Here is a 19,579-nt window from a genome sequence, read left to right on the forward strand (position 1 = left end):
AAAAGCCACCCTGATGCCCAGTGTTAATGAAAACACAGGAGGCAGAGATCATGGGCTGCTCCTATAAGGGAAAGGCCCACCTCATCCTTCACTCAATAAAATAAGAAATTCTGAAATCCAGAGGGTAGGATACAGTATTCAAAGTAACAAGCTTTGCATTCAGCAAACCTATGATACTTCCTAATAGTGAATTTGAGCAAGTGACCCATTTCCAGATCTTTTAAATGAGACAAGTAACTGACATTCATAGGTGGCTTGAAGATGTTAATGTAGGTATATATGAATTTAGGGCAAGCCAGAATTGACTTATCTAGTAGTATCCTGATCCATGTCATGATTTTGGCATAAGTGATTAGACTGAAACTTCATCCTGCTTTTGTTGAATCTCTCTGGTTTTGGATAGGGCCAGGATTTCTTCAGGTTCTTTCTGACTTACCTCCAAGGAAGAAAATGGCATTTCCTATTTGTCCCTTTGAGAGCTCTGAGAAAGGCCTGACATTGTGATTCTTTCCTTCTAGCTCTGCTTTCTCAGCACACTGCCTCACCCAGAGAAGAATCCAGAGAAGGAGTGGTGGACTTGGAATGTTAAGTCATGGCCCATGTGAGTTGGAATTGCCTCTCTCCAAAAATATAACCCATTTATATCAAATCATGTGAATATTTTTATTGCTTATCCTTAAACTGCTTACCTGAATCACTATTGAGCATCATAAGTAAAGATTGTGAAACAGTCCAATGCTTTCCCTGGATATCCCTCTTTTCTCCAACCAGTATGACCAAATCTATCCACCAGGTCTTTCAGTATCTCCTGTGTCCCGATCTGGCAGAGCACTGAAGAAGAGAAATACATTTCCTTAAGGGGAACAGTAAAGAGTTTTCATTTCAAACCTGTGGCTTAACAAGATGGGATGGAATAATTAAAGGGGACATACTACATAAAGGCTTTTATTTACTCTGTAGAATGGAATGTTTCATTTAATCAAGATGGGAGTTGGTGTTGGTTGGTATTCATTTAGGTATGCGGCACTTTGTGATGCTTTCCTTAGCAGATAGGATGGGAGGTTGAGTTCAAAGAGATCTGAGATTTTCCAGGAAATTAATGAGAAGTTAGTATCATTAACAATCCGGGGTTAGTTATTCCAGGCTGCTATAGCCTCTCAGTGGTATCAACAAAAAACTCATTTGATGACTTTCACAGTAATCACTTATGACACTGAATTTGCTGATTGTCAGCTGCTTAACAAAGAGTCTGGAGATTCTACACATTTTCCACAGAAAATAATATTCAGTCAGGGAGTGTATCTCTTGAGAATTCCCTCAATTTAAACTAACAGACAATTCAACTAAAAGTAGTAGCTTAAGCAAAGGACAATTACCTGGGCCAAAGTCTCTGTATGCACAAGTCTGTTTGTGCCCAGTAAAGACCACTTACAACCAACAAAACCTCCAACTTTTCTCACATAATAAATCTGGGGTTAGTTCTTCCAGGCTGGTGTAGCCTCTCAGTGGTATCAACAGAAACCTCATATGATGTCTGTTATTCTGGGCTGCCATTCTGATGTTTTGGTATTTGTGATTTGAAGATCATAAAGATGTGGTAACTGAGCAACAGGAGTTTTTACCGGGTGCAGTGGCTCATTAGGACTCTGGGAGGCCAAGGTGGGTGGATCACTTGAGGTCAGGAGTTTGAGACTAGCCTGGCCAACATTGCGAAACCCTGTCTCTACTAAATACAAAAAATTAGCCGGGCACAGTGGTGCACACACGTAACCCCAGCTGTTAGGGTGGCCGGGGCACAAGAATCACTTGAACCTGGGAGGCAGAGGTTGCAGTGAGTCGAGATTGCACCACTGCACTCCGGTGTGGGTGACAGAACAAGACTCTGTCTCGTAAAAGAACAAAAAAAAGGAGCATGTAGGCTGGGTGTCGTGGCTCATGCCTGTAATCCCAGCACTTTGGGAGGCCGAGGCAGGTGGATCATGAGGTCAAGAGATCGAGACCATCCTGACTAACACGGTGAAACCCTGTCTCTACTAAAAAATACAAAAAATTTGCCGGGCGTGGTGGCGGGCACCTGTAGTCCCAGCTACTCGGGAAGCTGAGGCAGGAGAATGGCATGAACCTGGGAGGTGGAGCTTGCAGTGATCAGAGATTGCGCCACTGCACTCCAGCCTGGGCGACAGAGCAAGACTCTGTCTCAAAAAAAAAAAAAAAAAAGAGCATGTAGACACTCGGCTTTAGTCACCCTTATTCCCATGTCATTTCCCCTGAAGCCACAGGCAGCCAACTCCAGTTTTTTGCCCAGTATATGCCCCACTCCCTGCAGTGCCCCTTTCCAGCCTTTCCCCTTTCATCTATAGGGGTTATAATTATTTTTTAAAATCTCACCATTAATATTTGGAATTGTTCTTTCAACAGTTGATGATGTTCAGGGATGTGGCTGTAGATTTCTCTCAGGAGGAGTGGGAGTGCCTGGACCTGGAACAGAGGGATTTATATAGAGATGTGATGTTGGAGAACTACAGCAACATGGTCTCACTGGGTAAGATTCAGCCATTTCCTTAGAAATTCCTGCTTTCTGTATTGTGATTTTTTTTTATTGTCTTTTAAATGTCCAGGGTAACTCCTGACCTTTGTTTTTTGGAAAATGGTTTGCACTTTGTAAATCTGGCAATAGTTATCATCGGTGGGCACTTCCGTCTTTCCTATCCTTTATAACTTATTTTTGCCCTGCCTGTAATTGTTTTTCTTCCTTAGTAACCAAAGAAGTAGTTGCAAATTTTAGAATCTTTACAATGAGTTCTTTGCTGTGTCTTATCTTCTGGGCAGGTCTTTGCATTTATCAGCCAGAAGTGTTCTCTTTATTGGAGAAAGGGAAAGAGCCGTGGAAGATTTTGAGCAATGAGACAAGAGGACCTTGCCCAGGTGAGTGAGGGCTGAACAGGCACAAGGAGGCCATTGTTGTGGATAACAGCTCAGCTGCACAGTGAGGCAGCAACACCTCTGAAATACTGGTATGGAATATCCCCTTAAAACCAAAAAATGGGCCGGGTGTGGTGACTCACGCCTGTAATCCTAGCACTTTGGTGGGTTGCCTGAGCTCAGGAGTTTAAGACCAGCCTGGGCAACTTGGTGAAACCCCATTTCTACTAAAAAAAGAAAAAAATACAAAAAATTAGCCGGGCATGGCGGCACATGGCTGTAGTCCCACCTACTTGGGAGGTTGAGGCAGGAGAATTGTTGAACCAGGGAGGCAGAGGTTGCAGTGAGCTGAGATCGTGCCACTGCACTCCAGTCTGGTCGACAGAGTGAGACTGTCTCAGGGGAAAACAAAAACAAAAAAAAACTGGCTGGGTGCCATGGCTCACGCCTGTAATTGCAGCACTTTGGGAGGCTGAGGCAGGCAGTCCACCTGAGGTCAGGAGTTCGAGACCAGCCTCGCTAACATGGTGAAACCTCGTCTCTAGTAAAAATACAAAAACTAGCCAGTGTGGTGACACACACCTGTAGTCCCAGCTACTCGGGAGGCTGAGGCAGGCAAATTGCTTGAACCTGGGAGGCAGAAGTTGCAGTGAGCCGAGACTGCGTGACTGCACTCCAGCCTGGGCTGGAGTACAGTCAGACTCCATCTCAAAAAAAAAAAAAAAAAATTTAATAAGGGCCTGAGGCCTAGACAGAGACAAAACCTTTTCTAAAAGATCTTTCTCTTCACTCCAAATACCACTTTATTTTTGTGCTCTCATTTTTCACACATGTAACAAAAAGGTAAGTGCCATTCTTTTCTCCAGTGGCCCTTATTTTATCTATGATTTGGATCAAGTTCCTTCTCATTTCCCTTTTTTAAAATTTAATTTTCATAAAATTCTTCATTCAGTAAAAAAAAAAAAAAGACATTTTTACCTCATTTTTTTTATTTTACCCATCCCTTTTGAGTTTTTCTCATTTTTCTAGTTTCTCCTTGATTGTACATTGCCTGCATTTATTAGTTCTCCTTATTAGTTCATTCTTTTAACCAACATTTATGAATTTTCTCATTTTAGGTTTAAAAGAATTAACAAGAATATATTATCTCTTAAGAAACTTTTTCTTCTCTTCTGTGATTGGAACGTGGCCATACATTTATGCATACAGGGAACATTAAGAGAAGACCTAATAGGCTGCTTAGTTGAAAATTAGAGTAACAGGTGATAACAGTTTCTGGTCACAGTGAGGAGGAAGTGGCAGAAGAAAGGTTAGGGCTCATGAAGTACAACCAGAAGAACACAGTGTCATAAAAGACAAGCCCCGCCAGGTGCGGTGGCTCATGCCTGTAATCACAGCATTTTAGAAGGCCGAGGCGGGTGAACCACCTGAGGTCAGGAGTTCAAAACCAGCCTGGACAACATGGCGAAATCCCATCTCTACTAAAAATACAAAAATTAGCTGGGCATGGTGGTGGGCGCCTGTAATCCCAGCTACTTGGGAGGCTGAAGCAGGAGAATTGCTTGAACCCACGAGGCAGAGGTTGCAGTGAGCTGAGATTGCGCCACTGCACTCCAACCTGGGTGACACGCCATCTCCAAGAAAAAAAAGACAAACTGACTTGTCTAGTTCCCCGTATTCCCCAGCTTTTCCTCTCTAATAATAATCATCAGCTACTGATTATTCAACACTTATCCTGTGTCAGGCACTTAATAGAAATAGCATATTGTTCCAATCCTTGCAACAAACCTCTGCAAAGTGATGTTTTATTCCTTTTTATAATATGAAAAATTAAGAGCTCAGTCAAGCTCAGTAATTTTCCAGTCACCTAAAAAGTAGTTTTAGTAAACAGAACTGGAGTCTGAAACTGCAGTTTGTCATCTTTCCATTGCAGTACATTACTGCTCATACTTTGTAACTAAACTGCCTTTCAATTCATTGAGTCACTGCTAGAGTACTTGCTCTGTCTCCCAAGAAAAACTGATAACAATTGTACTCAATCCTAAATATATATATAAAAAGAGCCCTACTTATTCTTAGCTTGTGCCAGACTCCTTCTCCCTTGAAAAAAATTTCTCAAACTATTTTTTTGTTGTTGTTAAGACAGAGCCTCACTCTGTCACCCATGCTGGAGTGCTGTGGTGGTGTGATCATGGCTCCCTGTAGCCTCCACCTCCTAGGCTCAGGTGATCCTGACACCTCAGCCTTCCAGGTAGCTAGGATCACAGGAATGCACCACCACTCCTGGCTAATTTTTTATAGGGATGGGTTTTTTTCATGTTGCCTAGGCTGGTCTCAAACTTCTGGGCTCAAGCAATCCATCTGCCTCAGCCTTCCCACGTGCTGGGATTAAAGGTGTGAATCACTGTACATGGCCTTCAAACTATTTTTCTGTCTGAACTATCACCCATAATTATCTCCTTTAACCTAAATGCAGCATACCCTGTTATTGAGATCCTAGTACTTTGGTAACTCTGGATCAGATTGCTTCCCTCATATTAGACTGATACTCTGCGATTTCCCAGCATTCCTATTTTTAAGCTCTGAATTATATAAGACATTCATCATAGTACTTGCAAACTTGTAGCTATTTTATGACTTATTATTCTGTTATTGAGGTGATACCTGGATGATTTTTTATTGAGCTCCTCAGATGAATATGATCAAAATAAAATATATTTCTCATCACTTGACTCAACTTTTATTATTTCTTTTAAATTTCTACTTATTTCTTGCCCTTTTTTTCATATTGCTCATATTTGAGAATTTTCTAAGCCATTCACTTCTCATATGCTTTATTTCAAGATTTTTCTATATCTATTTTAGAAGTTTTATTGCTTTTTGTACATAAAACAGTATGGTGTTTTTACCTTCTTATTTTTCAGACATGCAGTCCAGGTGTCAGACCAAGAAGTTACTACCAAAAAACGGCATTTTTGAGAGAGAAATAGCCCAATTGGAAATAATGAAAATTTGTAAAAACCACAGCCTTGAATGTTTATGTTTTAGAGGTGATTGGGAAGGCAATGCTCAGTTTCAAACACTTCAAGATAATCAAGAGGAATGTTTCAAGCAGGTGATACACACCTGTGAAAAGAGGCCGGCTTTTAACCAGCACGCAGCGTTTAATCTACACCAGAGACTTAACACAGGAGACAAACTGAATGAATTTAAAGAATTGGGGAAAGCCTTTATTTCTGGTTCAGATCATATTCAACATCAGTTAATTCACACAAGTGAGAAATTCTGTGAAGATAAAGAATGTGGGAATACCTTTCTTCCTGATTCAGAAGTTACTCAATATCAGACAGTTCACACTGTTAAGAAAACATATGAATGTAAAGAATGTGGGAAGTCTTTTAGTTTACGTTCGAGTCTTACTGGTCATAAGAGAATTCATACTGGTGAGAAACCTTTTAAATGTAAGGAATGTGGGAAAGCCTTTAGATTTCATTCACAACTTAGTGTCCATAAGCGAATTCATACTGGTGAGAAATCTTATGAATGTAAGGAATGTGGGAAGGCCTTTAGTTGTGGCTCAGATCTTACTCGACATCAGAGAATTCATACTGGTGAAAAACCCTATGAATGTAATGAATGTAGAAAGGCCTTTAGTCAGCGATCACATCTTATTAAACATCAGAGAATTCACACTGGTGAAAAACCTTATGAATGTAAGGAGTGTGGGAAAGCTTTTACTCGTGGATCACACCTAACTCAGCATCAGAGAATTCATACTGGTGAGAAATCTCATGAGTGTAAGCAATGTGGAAAAGCCTTTATTCGTGGTTCAAATCTTGCTCAACATCAAAATGTTCATGTTGGTAGGAAACCTTATGAATGTGAGAAATGTGGGAAAGCCTATATTTGGAGCTCACACCTTGCTCGACATCAGCGAATTCATACTGGCAGGAAACCTTATGAATGTAAGCAATGTGGGAAGACTTTTACTTGGGCTTCGTATCTTGCTCAACATGAGAAAATTCATAATGAGAGGAAATCCTATGAATGTAAGGAATGTGGAAAGACCTTTCTTCATGGCTCAGAGTTTAATCGACATCAGAAAATTCATACTGGTGAGAGAAACTATGAATGTAAGGAATGTGGAAAGACCTTTTTTCGTGGTTCAGAACTTAATCGACATCAGAAAATTCATACTGGAAAGAGGCCATATGAATGTGAAGAATGTGGAAAAGCCTTTCTCTGGGGTTCACAACTTACTCGACATCAGAGAATGCATACTGGTGAGGAACCTTATGTATGTAAAGAATGTGGGAAATCTTTTATCTGGGGTTCACAGCTTACACGACATAAGAAAATTCATACTGATGCAGAACCTTATGGATGCAAGAGAAGTAGCCACATCTTTAGTCACCATTCATATTTTACTGAACAAAAATTTCATAATGGTGCAAATATCTGTGAATGGACAGACTATGGGAACACCTTTAGTCATGAGTCAGATTTTGCTCAACACCAGAATATTTACACTTTTGAGAAATCCTATGAATTTAAAGATTTTGAGAAAGCATTTTCTTCAAGCTCTCACTTCATTTCACTCTTGTGAAATATTATATAAAAGTGTAGGAAGGGCTTCATTCATGACTCATTAATTGATGTCATTTATTTTTTTCTCTTAAGGAACCCCACAAATGTAAGTAATATTGGAAGGCATTTTAACAGGGCACACATCCAGCAGCAGCAGCAGCAGCAGATAATTCATCATGCAGTCAATACAGGAAAGAAATTACTGATCAGTTATCAATTGCGGAATATCAGGGTAAAATTTGATGAGATGATAGCATGAATTCCTTTTGAATCATTCTCAAAACATTCTGATCAGAGATGTTGCATAAAGAATTTATATATAATTTGGCCAGGCACGGTGGCTCACACCTGTAATCCTAGCACTTTGGGAAGCGGAGGTGGGTGGATCACCTGAGGTCAGGAGTTTGAGACCAGCCTGACCAACATGGTGAAACCCTGTCTCTACTAAATATACAAAAATTAGCCAGGCATGGTGGCACACGCCTGTACTCCCAGCTACTCGGGAGGCCGAGGCATGAGAATTCCTTGAACCCGGGAGGTGGAGGTTGCAGTGAGCCAAGATCACATCACTGCACTCCAGCCTGGGTGATAGAACAAGACTCCATCTCAAAAACAAAAACCCACAAGAATTTATATATAATTCATTTTGGAAATCTTTCATCATTAGCAAAATTATGTTGTATTTCCATAAAAATCATGTAATTAATCTAGAAAAGCCTTGAACTATGTCACACAATTTATTTGGCATGTCTTGTTTCAATACATCCTGCCTCTATATATAATTTTTTGAAAAGTATCTTAAATCTGTATCTGTTTAATCTTATTCATTAGATTGTAAATGTTGAATGATTTGAGATTTACATGACTTAGTGACTGTCATTTGTATCGGTATTAAGCCATTTTATGAGAGAAGGACTTTAAGACTATAATGATTGGCTGGGCGAGGTGGCTCACGCCTGTAATCCCAACAGTTTGGGAGGCCGAGGCGGGCAGATCACAAGGTCAGGAGATCGAGACCATCCTGGCTAACGCGGTGAAACCCCGTCTCTACTAAAAATACAAAAAATTAGCCAGGCGTAGTGGCGGGCGCCTGTAGTCCCAGCTACTCGGGAGGCTGAGGCAGGAGAATGGCGTGAACCCGGGAGGCGGAGCTTGCAGTGAGCAGAGATCGTGCCACTGCACTCCAGCCTGGGCGACACAGCAAGACTCCGTCTCAAAAAAAAAAACAAAAAGACTATAATGATTATAGGCAAATATCTCATCTCTATTTATGTCTTATTGAACATCAGAATGTTAATTCTGAAAACAAATCAGTAAAATACAATGAAGAAAGCTTTGAATGAGTATTAATTTCACATGCTACATCAAAAAAACCTATAAAAGAAAGCCTTGTGACTTTAGTAAAAGTGGGGTTGTTGAGTGTTCAGCAGTTTTTTAAAAGACATTCAGAAATGATTTCTCTCTAACAAATTTCTAAAGCCAAGTGTTATATAATTCATTTTTTTACCATAGTTATAACTCAGAAACTAGCAAATGGATAGCCATATGGATTCTTACCTCTTTGAAATGTAGTACTATATATAAACCGTTCTTAGATTAAAGAGCAAATAAAAAGTGAAATTACAGAGTATTTAGAATGATAATGAGACCTATATTTTAAATCCTGTGAAATAACTAAAACAGTTATCAATAGAAATTGCTCTGTGTATAAAACCAAGAAGATTGAGGGCAGTTTGTTTCTCATCATCACTGTATCCACAGCACTTAGGACAGTGCCTGTAATGTTGTAGGGCCTCAAATATTTATTGAGTTAAATAATGATTACACAGCAAGGCAGAATAAGAACAAATACCCCAAATGAATAAATGAAAAGCTTAATGAAAAGCTGAAATCATGGAATAAAAAACCATACAGGTTTTTCATCAAAATCTAGTCCTTTGAAGAAAACTATTATTTACTAGGCTTTGTCAGTGCCTCTACTATATTATAAGGAGAAATGGAATGCAACTATATGTTTAAGGGATATTTTTTAGTATTAAGTATGTGAACTCTGTTAGACATGATTTTTATATGTGGACGGTTTTTTTCTAGGAAAACATTATTAAATATGATTAGGTTTCAAAAACAACCAAAAAAGTTCAAAAATAGAAAGAAGTATCATGTAAGATGAGGCTGAGCACAGTGGCTCATGCCTGTAATCCGAACACTCTGGGAGGTTGAGACAGGAGTACCACTTGAACCCAGGAGTTCCAGACTTGCCTGGACAACATAGGGAGACTCCCATCCCTGCAAAAAATAAATTAGCCAGGGGTGGTGGCACATGCCTGTGCTCCCAGCTACTCAGGAGGCTGAGGTGAGAGGACTGCTTGGGCCCAGGAGTTTGAGGCTGCAGTAAGCTGTGATCACCCCACTGCACTGCAGTCGGTGATGGAGCAAGAACCTGTCTAAAACAAAACAAAACAAACATGTAAGACTAGATAACTGTACAGGTTACACCCTGAAGAATAGAAAATCCTATGGAAAATTTGCCAGGGCATGCTAAAAGACTAACATTCTTATAATAAAAGTAGATGGGATAGCTCTTGCACATCAAATTCCAGAAAATTTTCACTCATGAAGATACATGAAAAAAACTAAAATAGATGAACCCAATATTTAATCAAAGAATAATATAGTAGATATTTGCTTATAATGTTTAAGCTGTGAGCAGGATAATTTTTATTTTTGAGGTGGAGTCTCACTCTAGTTGCCCAGGCTGGAGTGCAGTGGGGTGATCTTGGCTTGCTACAATCTCTGCCTGCCAGGTTCAAATGATTCTCCTGCATCAGCCTCCCAAGTACCTGGGATTACAGGCACCCTCCACCATGCCTGGCTAATTTTTGTATTTTCAATAGAGATGGGGTTTCACCATGTTGGACAGGCTGGTCTCGAGCTCCTGACCTCAAGTGATCCGCCTGCCTCAGCCTCCCGAGTAGCTGGGACTACAGGCGCCCGCCACCATGCCTGGCTAATTTTTTGTATTTTCAGTAGAGATGGGGTTTCACCATGGTCTTGATCTCCTGACCTCGTGATCCACCCGCCTCGGCCTCCCAAAGTGCTGGGATTACAGGCGTGAGCCACTGCGCCCGGCCTACCAGGTTCTTCTGGATAGTCCCAGTTTTAAATTTTTGACCTGATATGCATGAACATAGTGCTACTGGTCAGACCTTTGTCCAGGTTTAAGCTTCAGAAAGTAAGGTCTTCATGCAGTAGGAGGCCTGGTTAGGGACATGATTCTGCCCTGGGGCATCTGCCACTTCTGACCTGGAGGTAAATTTGGTACCTGTTATTTACCTCCACACTTTAACAGCCAAGGATGGGCTGAGCACAGTGGCTCACATCAGGAACTCCAGCACTTTGGGAGGCCAAGGCAGGAGGATCACTTGAGGCCAGGAGTTCAAGACCAGCCTGGGCAACATAGTGAGACATTATCTCTGTAAAAACAAACAAAAAAACAAAACCGAGAATGGGTGGGTGGCAGGGAGCAGATCAATCTGGGAAACCATTAATCTGAGAGCTGTAAGGTCCCTTAGACCAGCCCCCCAGTAACAGATGAGACTCTGCCCTGGGATTATAGCCTAAGGTAACGCAATGAGCTTTTCTAGAGATTTGAAAATAATCCTAAAACCCCCAAGCACACTGCTACTGTTTGCTATTTAATAATGTTTTCTAGGCCGGGTGCGGTGGCTCATGCCTGTAATCCCAGGACTTTGGGAGGCTGAGGTGAGTGGATCACCTGAGGTCAGGAGTTCGAGACCAGCCTGGCCAACATGGTGAAACCCTATCTCAACTAAAAATACAAAACATTTGCTGGGCATGGTGGGGTGCGCCTGTAATCCCAGCTGCTTGGAAGGCTGAGGCAGAAGAATCATTTGAACCCGTGAGGCAGATGTTGCAGTGAGCCTAGATTGCGCCATTGCACTCCAGCCTAGGCTACCAGAGCGAAACTCCATCTCAAAAAAAATAATGATAATAATGTTTTCTACAAGCAAGTGGTTACTTTGTACTGCGAACTGGTGTGAAGGGATCCACCATGTGTAAGCTTTTGGAGCTGATTTTATTATCTGTGTTGTCCCAACTGATGAAGGGAAGATGGCACACCAAAATGGGGGCATTGGTGCCAGTGCGTCAGGTAAATAGGCATCTAGAGGTCTGAGAATAGACTGCTACCATGCATTATAATCAATGCTACAATAACCTTGTAGGTTTGGTCCTCCTCTTCAGAAATTATAATGTCTTCCCTATAGTTATGCATAAACATCTTTTATGTACAAGTGCTGGAAAATCTTAATCTCCAGAGGCAAGGCCATGGAAAAGGTTTTAGATTAGTCAGCAAACATTTATTAAACTGTCCATGGGCCAACCACTGTTTTAGCCTGTGGGACAGAAAGATCAATAAATACAAGGCCTTTGGCTGGAGAAACTCACAGTTCTTGGCCTGGAATGAACAACCAACAAATTATTGCAATTCTATGTGATGTGCATTATAGTAGCATGATAATGATCTTTTCTTTTTCATGTTTTCCCCCAAATGACAACAGCTCAACAAAATGTAAATGGAGGTTACAGAGATCCAAAATCTAAAAGAATCCTTCTATACTGCCTCTCCAGGCTCCTCTGCCAAGATGCACATACCCTAAGAAAGACAATGTCTTTATCAAGTCCACTCTCTCTTACTTGAAGTCAGCCTGAGGTCATAGGATGCAACTTTCCTTAGATAATTTTGCCCCATCCTTCATAAACCTTCAAATCTAGTCTGTGAAAGACTTCAAAGACAAAACAAAACAAGCAACAAAACATTTTCCTGTTATTCACATTTTTAATAACACCTGTTGACTTCATCACTTTATTCTTTTTCCACTATCAGTGTAGAAATAAAAAATTGGCTTTGAAAATAATATATTATTAACATCATCAAACATCAAAGGCATCAGGCAGAAAAAAATAACTTTGAAACTATAGAGTTTGTCTAAATAAGAGAATTGAAAAGGCAAACTTTTTTTTTTTCTTGAGACAGAGTCTTGCTCTGTCGCCCAGGCTGGAGTGCAGTGGCACCATCTCGGCTCACTGCAAGCTCCGCCTCCAGGGTTCACACCATTCTCCTGCCTCAGCCTCCCAAGTAGCTGGGACGCCACCACGCCTGGCTAATTTTCTGTATTTTTTTAGTAGAGACGGGGTTTCACTGTGTTAGCCAGGATGGTCTCGATCTCCTGACCTCGTGATCTGCCTGCCTCAGCCTCCCAAAGTGCTGGGATTACAGGCGTGAGCCACCACACCCAGCCTGAAAAGGCAAACTTTTTTTTTTTTTTTTTTTTTTGAGACGGAGTCTCGCTCTGTCACCCAGGCTGGAGTGCAGTGGCGCGATCTCGGCTCACTGCAAGCTCCGCCTCCCGGGTTCACGCCATTCTCCTGCCTCAGCCTCTCCGAGTAGCTGGGACTACAGGCGCCCGCCACCACGCCCGGCCAATTTTTTGTATTTTTAGTAGAGACGGGGTTTCACCGTGGTCTCGATCTCCTGACCTCGCGATCCACCCGCCTCGGCCTCCCAAAGTGCTGGGATTACAAGCGTGAGCCACCGCGCCCGGCCAAGGCAAACTTTTAAAATATCCTAGTTTAATAGAAAATTGTTCAAAATATGGTGAAGCAAACAGAAAAAACTTAGCAAACAGTATCATGCAAAGAAAGTAAATACAGTGAGCTGAGCTTTGGGTGTGTTTGTCATGAAAATGGAAAATGAGACAGAGCTAATATGCAGTGATTTGAATAAAATATGTTATTACGAACATATTTTAGTAATAAGCAAACTGAAATATATTCATCCATTCATCTACTTGATGACCAAAAGGAATAATACTTTAGATTTGGCAACTTTGGTTAAAAGGATGAAAAACTTTTGAGCTATTTAAAAAGCAGGTAATTGGGCCAGGCATGGTGGCTCATACCTGTCATCCCAGCACTTTGGGAAGCCAAGGTAAGAGGATCACTCGTGCTCAAGTATTTGAGACCAGCTTGGGCAACATAGTGAGACCTGACCCCACCTCTGCAAAAAAATTTTTAAATTAGCTAGCCATGGCAGTGCACACCTGTAGCTCCAGTTACTTGGGAGGCTGAGGTGGGAGCATCTCTTGAGCCCAGGAGTTTGAGGCTGCAGTAACCTATGATTCCACCCGTACACTTCAGCCTGGGTTACAGAATGAGACCCTGTCTCAAAAAAAAAAAAAAAAAAAAAAAAAAAAAAAAAAAAAAAATTAAATTAGACCAACTGTAGGATTAATTTAATTTGGAGTAATTTAGGAAAAAAAAGTTTCCTAAAGATATGACAACCAAAGAATGACAGAAACTTCCTTAAATATCTAAAAAGCTGCTAATGTCTTTCTTTAGATAGCTGTCACTGACAAAGGACCAAAAATGATGGCTTTTATTTTTATTAAAAATGTAAGACTTTGGGGTAAAGACGATAGAATGAAGTTAAATAACAAGCTCTACCACTCTCAACCTAAAGACAACAGAAATAGCACAAGTTCACCTGGAGTAACCAGACACAGAAACAGGTCAGGCAGTAAACTTCAGAGGGAGAAGTGCCAGACCCTCTCCCACTAAAGAAAACAGGTTTGGAGCCACTGGTCAGTACACTACAGGCAGTATCTAGGGCCATAAAGCCATAAGAATCTCCTTATGAATTTCTGAAATCATATTTGATGATTCAAGCAAAAATTGTAAAATTGAGCATATGTTGGAATGCTCAATGTGAAAAAGGAAATATTGGAAACAATTATATCTAAAAAGTAGAAAGGATAAAGACCTAAATGAAAGTAAGTTTTCAATGCTCCACTGCAAGTACTTAAATGTTGATAGCAACAGGCTAAGTTATAGATATATACTGTAATACCTAGAGCAACCACCAAAAGAACTATGTAAGTGATATACTCGAATACAGTATAAATTAAACAAGATGGAATTTTAAAAGTGATCAAGTATCCAGTGGAAGACTACAACAGGGAAACAGGAAACAAACAGAAAACAAATAATAAAATGGCAGAATTAAGCTTTAACACATCAAGAATTACTTTAAAGGTACGTGGTCTGAGTACATCAATTTACCTTTGATGTAAAGAACAGAGATGGCAGTTTAAATAAAATAAAACATAACCCAACTACATGCCATCTACAAGAACCTCACTTCAAACACAGCATAGGTAAGTTGACAGTTAAAATAAAAAACAAACAAAAGAAAAAAGGTATATCATGCTAACATCAGTATTAAAAAAGCAAGAGTGGTTGTATGGATAACAGATAAAAAAGATTTCCAAAGACAGTTAATAAGGGCATTACATAATGTAATGAGAAACATTACAAAATAATTTAAAAATCATTATGTAAAGAGATACATTACATGATTTAAAAATCATAAAGACATATAGATACTAAATGTGTATGCATCCAACAACAGAGCTTCAAAATGCCAACAAATGCAAATTAATGCTTTTTACACAAATATGCACCATAGTAGCCTCATTAATGCAGAACTGTTTTAATCTATCCATCCTTCATCAATTATTTTTCTTTTTTTTTTTTTTTTTTTTTTTTTGAGAGGGAGTCTCACTCTGTTGTCCAGGCTGGAGTGCAATGGCATAATCTCAGCTCACTGCAACCTCCACCTCCTGGGTTCAAGTGATTCTCCTGCCTCAGCCTCCTGAGTAGCTGGGATTACAGGAGGCCACCACCATGCCTGGCCAATTTTTTTTTTTTTTTGATTATAAGTAGAGATGGGGTTTCACCATGTTGGCTAGACTGGTCTCAAACTCCTGACCTCAGGTAATCCACACGCCTCAGCCTCCCAAAGTGCTGGGATTACAGGCGTGAGCCATTGAGCCTGGCCCATCTTCTCTTTTCCCACCCTATCTGTCTGTCCATGTGCCCAGAGGAGAAAGAATGGCATGGTATTTTCCTGTATTGATGACAGTTATTTCTAAATCATGGAGGTGGGAATGCTTGTTGATTATCTTCTTTGTTCTTTGTTATACTGATTGATTTTAAAACAAGCCTTTTTATAACAAAGTCATAAAAGTAAGTAACTAAAATGAAGTAAAATAATCTATAAGGCCGGGTGCGGTGGCTCACACCTGTAATTCCAGCACTTTGGGAGGCCGAGGTGGGTTTATCACCTGAGGTCAGAAGTTCTTGACCAGCCTGGCCAACATGGTGAAACCCCGTCTCTACTAAAAATACAAAAATTAGCCGGGCGTGGTGGCAGGCACCAGTAATCCCAGCTACTCAGGAGGTTGAGGCAGGAGAATCGCTTGAACTCAGGAGAAGGAGATTGCAGTGAGCCAAGATCGCGTCACTGCACTCAGCCTGGGCTACAAGAGCAAAACTCCATCTCAAAAACAACAACAACAAAAAGTCTAAATATAATTCAGTTGAATAGTTAAACTTTTTATTGACATTTCAAATTAGATTCTAATTAAATGTTAGAACAGCATCTCATAGAAGCAGATGTAGTCAATTATGTTAACTCTGGTTTCATTTAAGCAATTTGTTTTGTGAAGGGACACAAATCCAACCAGATTTTAACAGTGTATAAATACTTACTTATTAATTCAATTACAATGACAGTACCCTCAATGCCCCATTTGAATAAAGGAGAGCATCCGATCTCCGTTCTGGGGCACTGTACATTATAGGTGTGTGGAAATACCGATGCCCTCAGCTGTGGGGCAGGCTCAGTGGGACCTGCAGTGCTGGAGCCCCTGGGCCATTCACCTCTGGTCACAAAAGCTATTGTCCGTTTACCCCCAACTGCCATGGAAATATTATTTTCAGTGGTTGTTATGATGCAAAAGAAAAGAAGCAGGGAGATTTATTAAATTTTTACATATAAGTTATGTTAGTAAATAAAGTGAACTTTCTTCTGGCTTAACTAAAAAACTATACTAGTATTTATGCCTTTTGGAAAACAGAGATGCCAATTTACATATTATGAAGCAAAGCAACTGATTATTAGGTGAGACAACCAATTACAACTGCAGAATTGTACAGGTTATGAGTAACATGTATAATATTTCATAGCAACAATCTTTTTAGACTATGTGAAGAGACTCAGTGAAGCAGAAATTAGAACAGAATTAATACTACTGTGTATGCTCTCAGTTCACCTATTTATCAGAACTGTAAACTATCTCATTAATAATTTTTATTTCGATAAGATGTTGAAGTGATATTTTGGATAATGCTAACATTTTAGGTGAAATAAAACAATTTCACCAATTTTTAACTTTTCCAAAGTGACTACTAGAAAACCTAAAATGACGTACGTGTCTGGCATTGTATTTCTATTGGAAAGCACTGCTCTACAGAGAAATGGTCTCTAGGGAGGCAGAAACATGAGAACCACAAGAGAGGTGGATGTAGGGAAGTGACAGACACATCTAGTGGGTACCTTCAGGTGCTGACAGCAGGAACCCAGGAGATTGGGGTGCGGACAGACCCCAATCTATGCATAGCAGGAGACTAGCATGGCTGACACTAGGGTGCTGAGCTGACATACAGAACTATTCAGCTTTATAAACATGAGATAAAAATACCACTAAGTCACTGGCAGTCCACAGAATAATAGAAACGAAAATTAATAGCTCACTGCAGTCTCAGACTCCTGGGCTCAAGAGATCCTCCTACCTCAGCCTTCCTAGTAGTTCGGACTACAGGCACACACCACCGTGCCATGCTAATTTTTTTTTTTTTTTTTTTTTTAAAGACAGGGTCTCACTCTGTCAGTCAGGCTGGAGTGCAGTGGCACAATCTCGGCTCACTGCAGCCTCAACCTCCGGGGCCAAAATGATCCTCCCACCTCAGCCTCCCAAGTAGCTGGAGCCACAAACATGTGCCACCACGCCTGAATAATTTCTGTATTTTTTTGTTAAGACAGAGTTCAGGCATGTTGTCCGGGCTGGTCTTGAACTCCAGAGCTCAAGTGATCCACCCATCTTGGCTTCCCAAAGTGTTGGGATTACAGGCGTGAGCCACTGCACTTGGCCTAATTTTTTTTTTTTTTCTGAAGAGATGAGGTCTTGCTATGTTGCCCAGACTGGTCTCAAACTTCTGGCTCAAGTAGTCCTCCCACCTTGGCCTTCCAAAGTGCTGGGATGACAGATGTGAGCCACCACACTGGCCCATTCTTTCTTTTATACTGAGTATTCAGAATTTTTTTAAAATGTGTTTTCCACTTACAGCATTTCTCAGGTTGGACTAGCCATCTTTCAAGTGCTCAGTAGCCACATGTGGCAAGTGGCTGCCTTATTGGACAGCACCGCTCTGGAGGGTGATTTTATGTACATCCCCACTGCTCTCTCTGCCTCCTTTATTCCCATCTACCCCACACCCCTGCAGTCTGTGACTATCGTGTCCCTCTCTCCTCTCTTCCTGTCTCGTGATCCTTTAATATGGAGAACTATTTCCAATTCCTTAACATCCTGCCCTGATTTTTTTCTGTCTTACATTCAAGGGTCACAGTTTTCCTCTCAACCCTCATTTCAGTCTTTTCCCATAAGATGTGACATGCCTTTTTGTCTTGGTTGGGTATTTATTTACAATACAAGAATGATTGTTTTCTTTGATACATTAGTGACTTACATACTTTTCATGTTTTTTGAGTACCTCTTTCTTGACAGAATTTCAAATTAATTCTAGAGTTAAACCCTTTTTTTTTGGAGATGGAGTCTTGCTCTGTCACCCAGCCTGGAGTGCAGTGGTGCGATCTCAGCTCACTACAACCTCTGCCTTCCAGGTTCAAGTGATTCTTCTGCCTCAGCCTCCGAGTAGCTGGGATTACAGATGTGCACCACCATGCCTGGCTAATTTTTGTCTTTTTAGTAGAGAGAGAGTTTTACCATTTTGGCTAGGCTGGTCTTGAACTCCTGACCTCAAGTGATCTACCCCTCTCAGCCTCCCACAGTGCTGGGATTACAGGGGTGAGCCATGGCGCCGAACCTAGAAAGCTTATTTTATTGTATTTTATTTATTATTGTAATTTTTTTTTTGAGATGGAGTCTTGCTGTGTCACCCACAGCGAGACTGGTGATTTCTCTATCATCTACAGTTAGTAAACATTCTCCCCAGTTTATGCAAAAAGTAACAAAACCATTGCAGATGACACTGGGTAACACATAGACTATCTGCCAAATACCTACCCACAAGCTCAACAATTTTAAACTGTTAGGATCATTGGCTCTAATCACCATGACATGAGGTCACAACCAAACCGTCAAGCGCTAAACAGACAGAGTGTTTCCACTCCTCATCCACTGTGTGGAGAAGCACAGAGCTTACCCACTGGGGCGCTGCATCAGAAGAGACACACATGCACTGGGGTTTGCGCTTGAATGGAGCGATCAAACTACCATCCCCACAGCTCCTCTGCTCACGGGCACTGCAGTCTGTGGCCTCATGTCCTTTGGGGGATGCAGTGGGAAGGTAACCCACATGCCAGTGACACCATCAAGAAAGAGACACTGTGGCACTTTGTCCTGATTTCTCGGGGGCCTTTTCTCTTTTCCTCTGGGTTGTTTAGACTTCCCTACTGTTCACCTGACCACTCTCGTGCAGCCCAAAACCATAGCTTAAGTCATCAGCTAGGCATTTCTTCGTGTAACTATTGAAAGGTGAGCCTTACCTGTTCAATCTCTAGAGAAATTTGTTCAAAATCTGGACCTAGAAGAATAAATAAACAAGATTTGCCTGAGTAGGTTTGGCTTCTTCCTTCTTGGGGGAAGTCCTTAAGAAATATCAGCCACTTGGCCAGGTGCCCGCCTGTAATCCCAGCACTTTGGGAGGCCTAGGCGGGTGGATCACCTGAGGTCAGGAGTTCAAGACCAGCCCGGCCAACATGGTGAAACCCCGTCTCTACTAAAAATATTAAAAAATTAGCTGGGCGTGGTGGTGGGCTCCTGTAATCCCAGCTACTCTGGAGGCTGAGGGAAGAGAATTGCCAGAACCCAGGACATGGAGGTTGCAGTGAGCTGACACAGTGCCACAG

The 19,579-nt window shown here is 41.1% G+C and overlaps 2 protein-coding genes across 12 annotated transcripts in view; one reads left to right on the forward strand and one right to left on the reverse strand.

The window, feature by feature from the left end:
- Positions 1–2,478, reverse strand: part of ZNF345 (zinc finger protein 345) — a 56,289-nt gene extending 53,811 nt beyond the window's left edge. Inside the window, exons 1-2 of the mRNA XM_063621301.1 lie at positions 2,389–2,478; positions 690–831 (exon numbers count right to left, since the gene is read on the reverse strand). The gene's annotated coding sequence lies outside the window, so the exon portion shown is untranslated. The remainder of the gene's footprint in view (positions 1–689; positions 832–2,388) is intronic.
- Positions 1–8,846, forward strand: part of ZNF790 (zinc finger protein 790) — a 30,826-nt gene extending 21,980 nt beyond the window's left edge. For all 11 annotated transcript variants that reach the window (XM_055250903.2, XM_055250904.2, XM_063621277.1 and 8 more), the window contains 4 exons: positions 519–601; positions 2,419–2,542; positions 2,830–2,925; positions 5,847–8,846. In XM_055250903.2, the coding sequence (XP_055106878.1) occupies positions 593–601; positions 2,419–2,542; positions 2,830–2,925; positions 5,847–7,528 (1,911 nt within the window). In that variant the 5' untranslated portion in view covers positions 519–592 and the 3' untranslated portion in view covers positions 7,529–8,846. The remainder of the gene's footprint in view (positions 1–518; positions 602–2,418; positions 2,543–2,829; positions 2,926–5,846) is intronic.
- The last annotated feature ends 10,733 nt before the right edge of the window (positions 8,847–19,579 follow it).

Source organism: Symphalangus syndactylus, chromosome 17 (assembly GCF_028878055.3).
Source record: "Symphalangus syndactylus isolate Jambi chromosome 17, NHGRI_mSymSyn1-v2.1_pri, whole genome shotgun sequence".
Taxonomy (NCBI): domain Eukaryota; kingdom Metazoa; phylum Chordata; class Mammalia; order Primates; family Hylobatidae; genus Symphalangus; species Symphalangus syndactylus.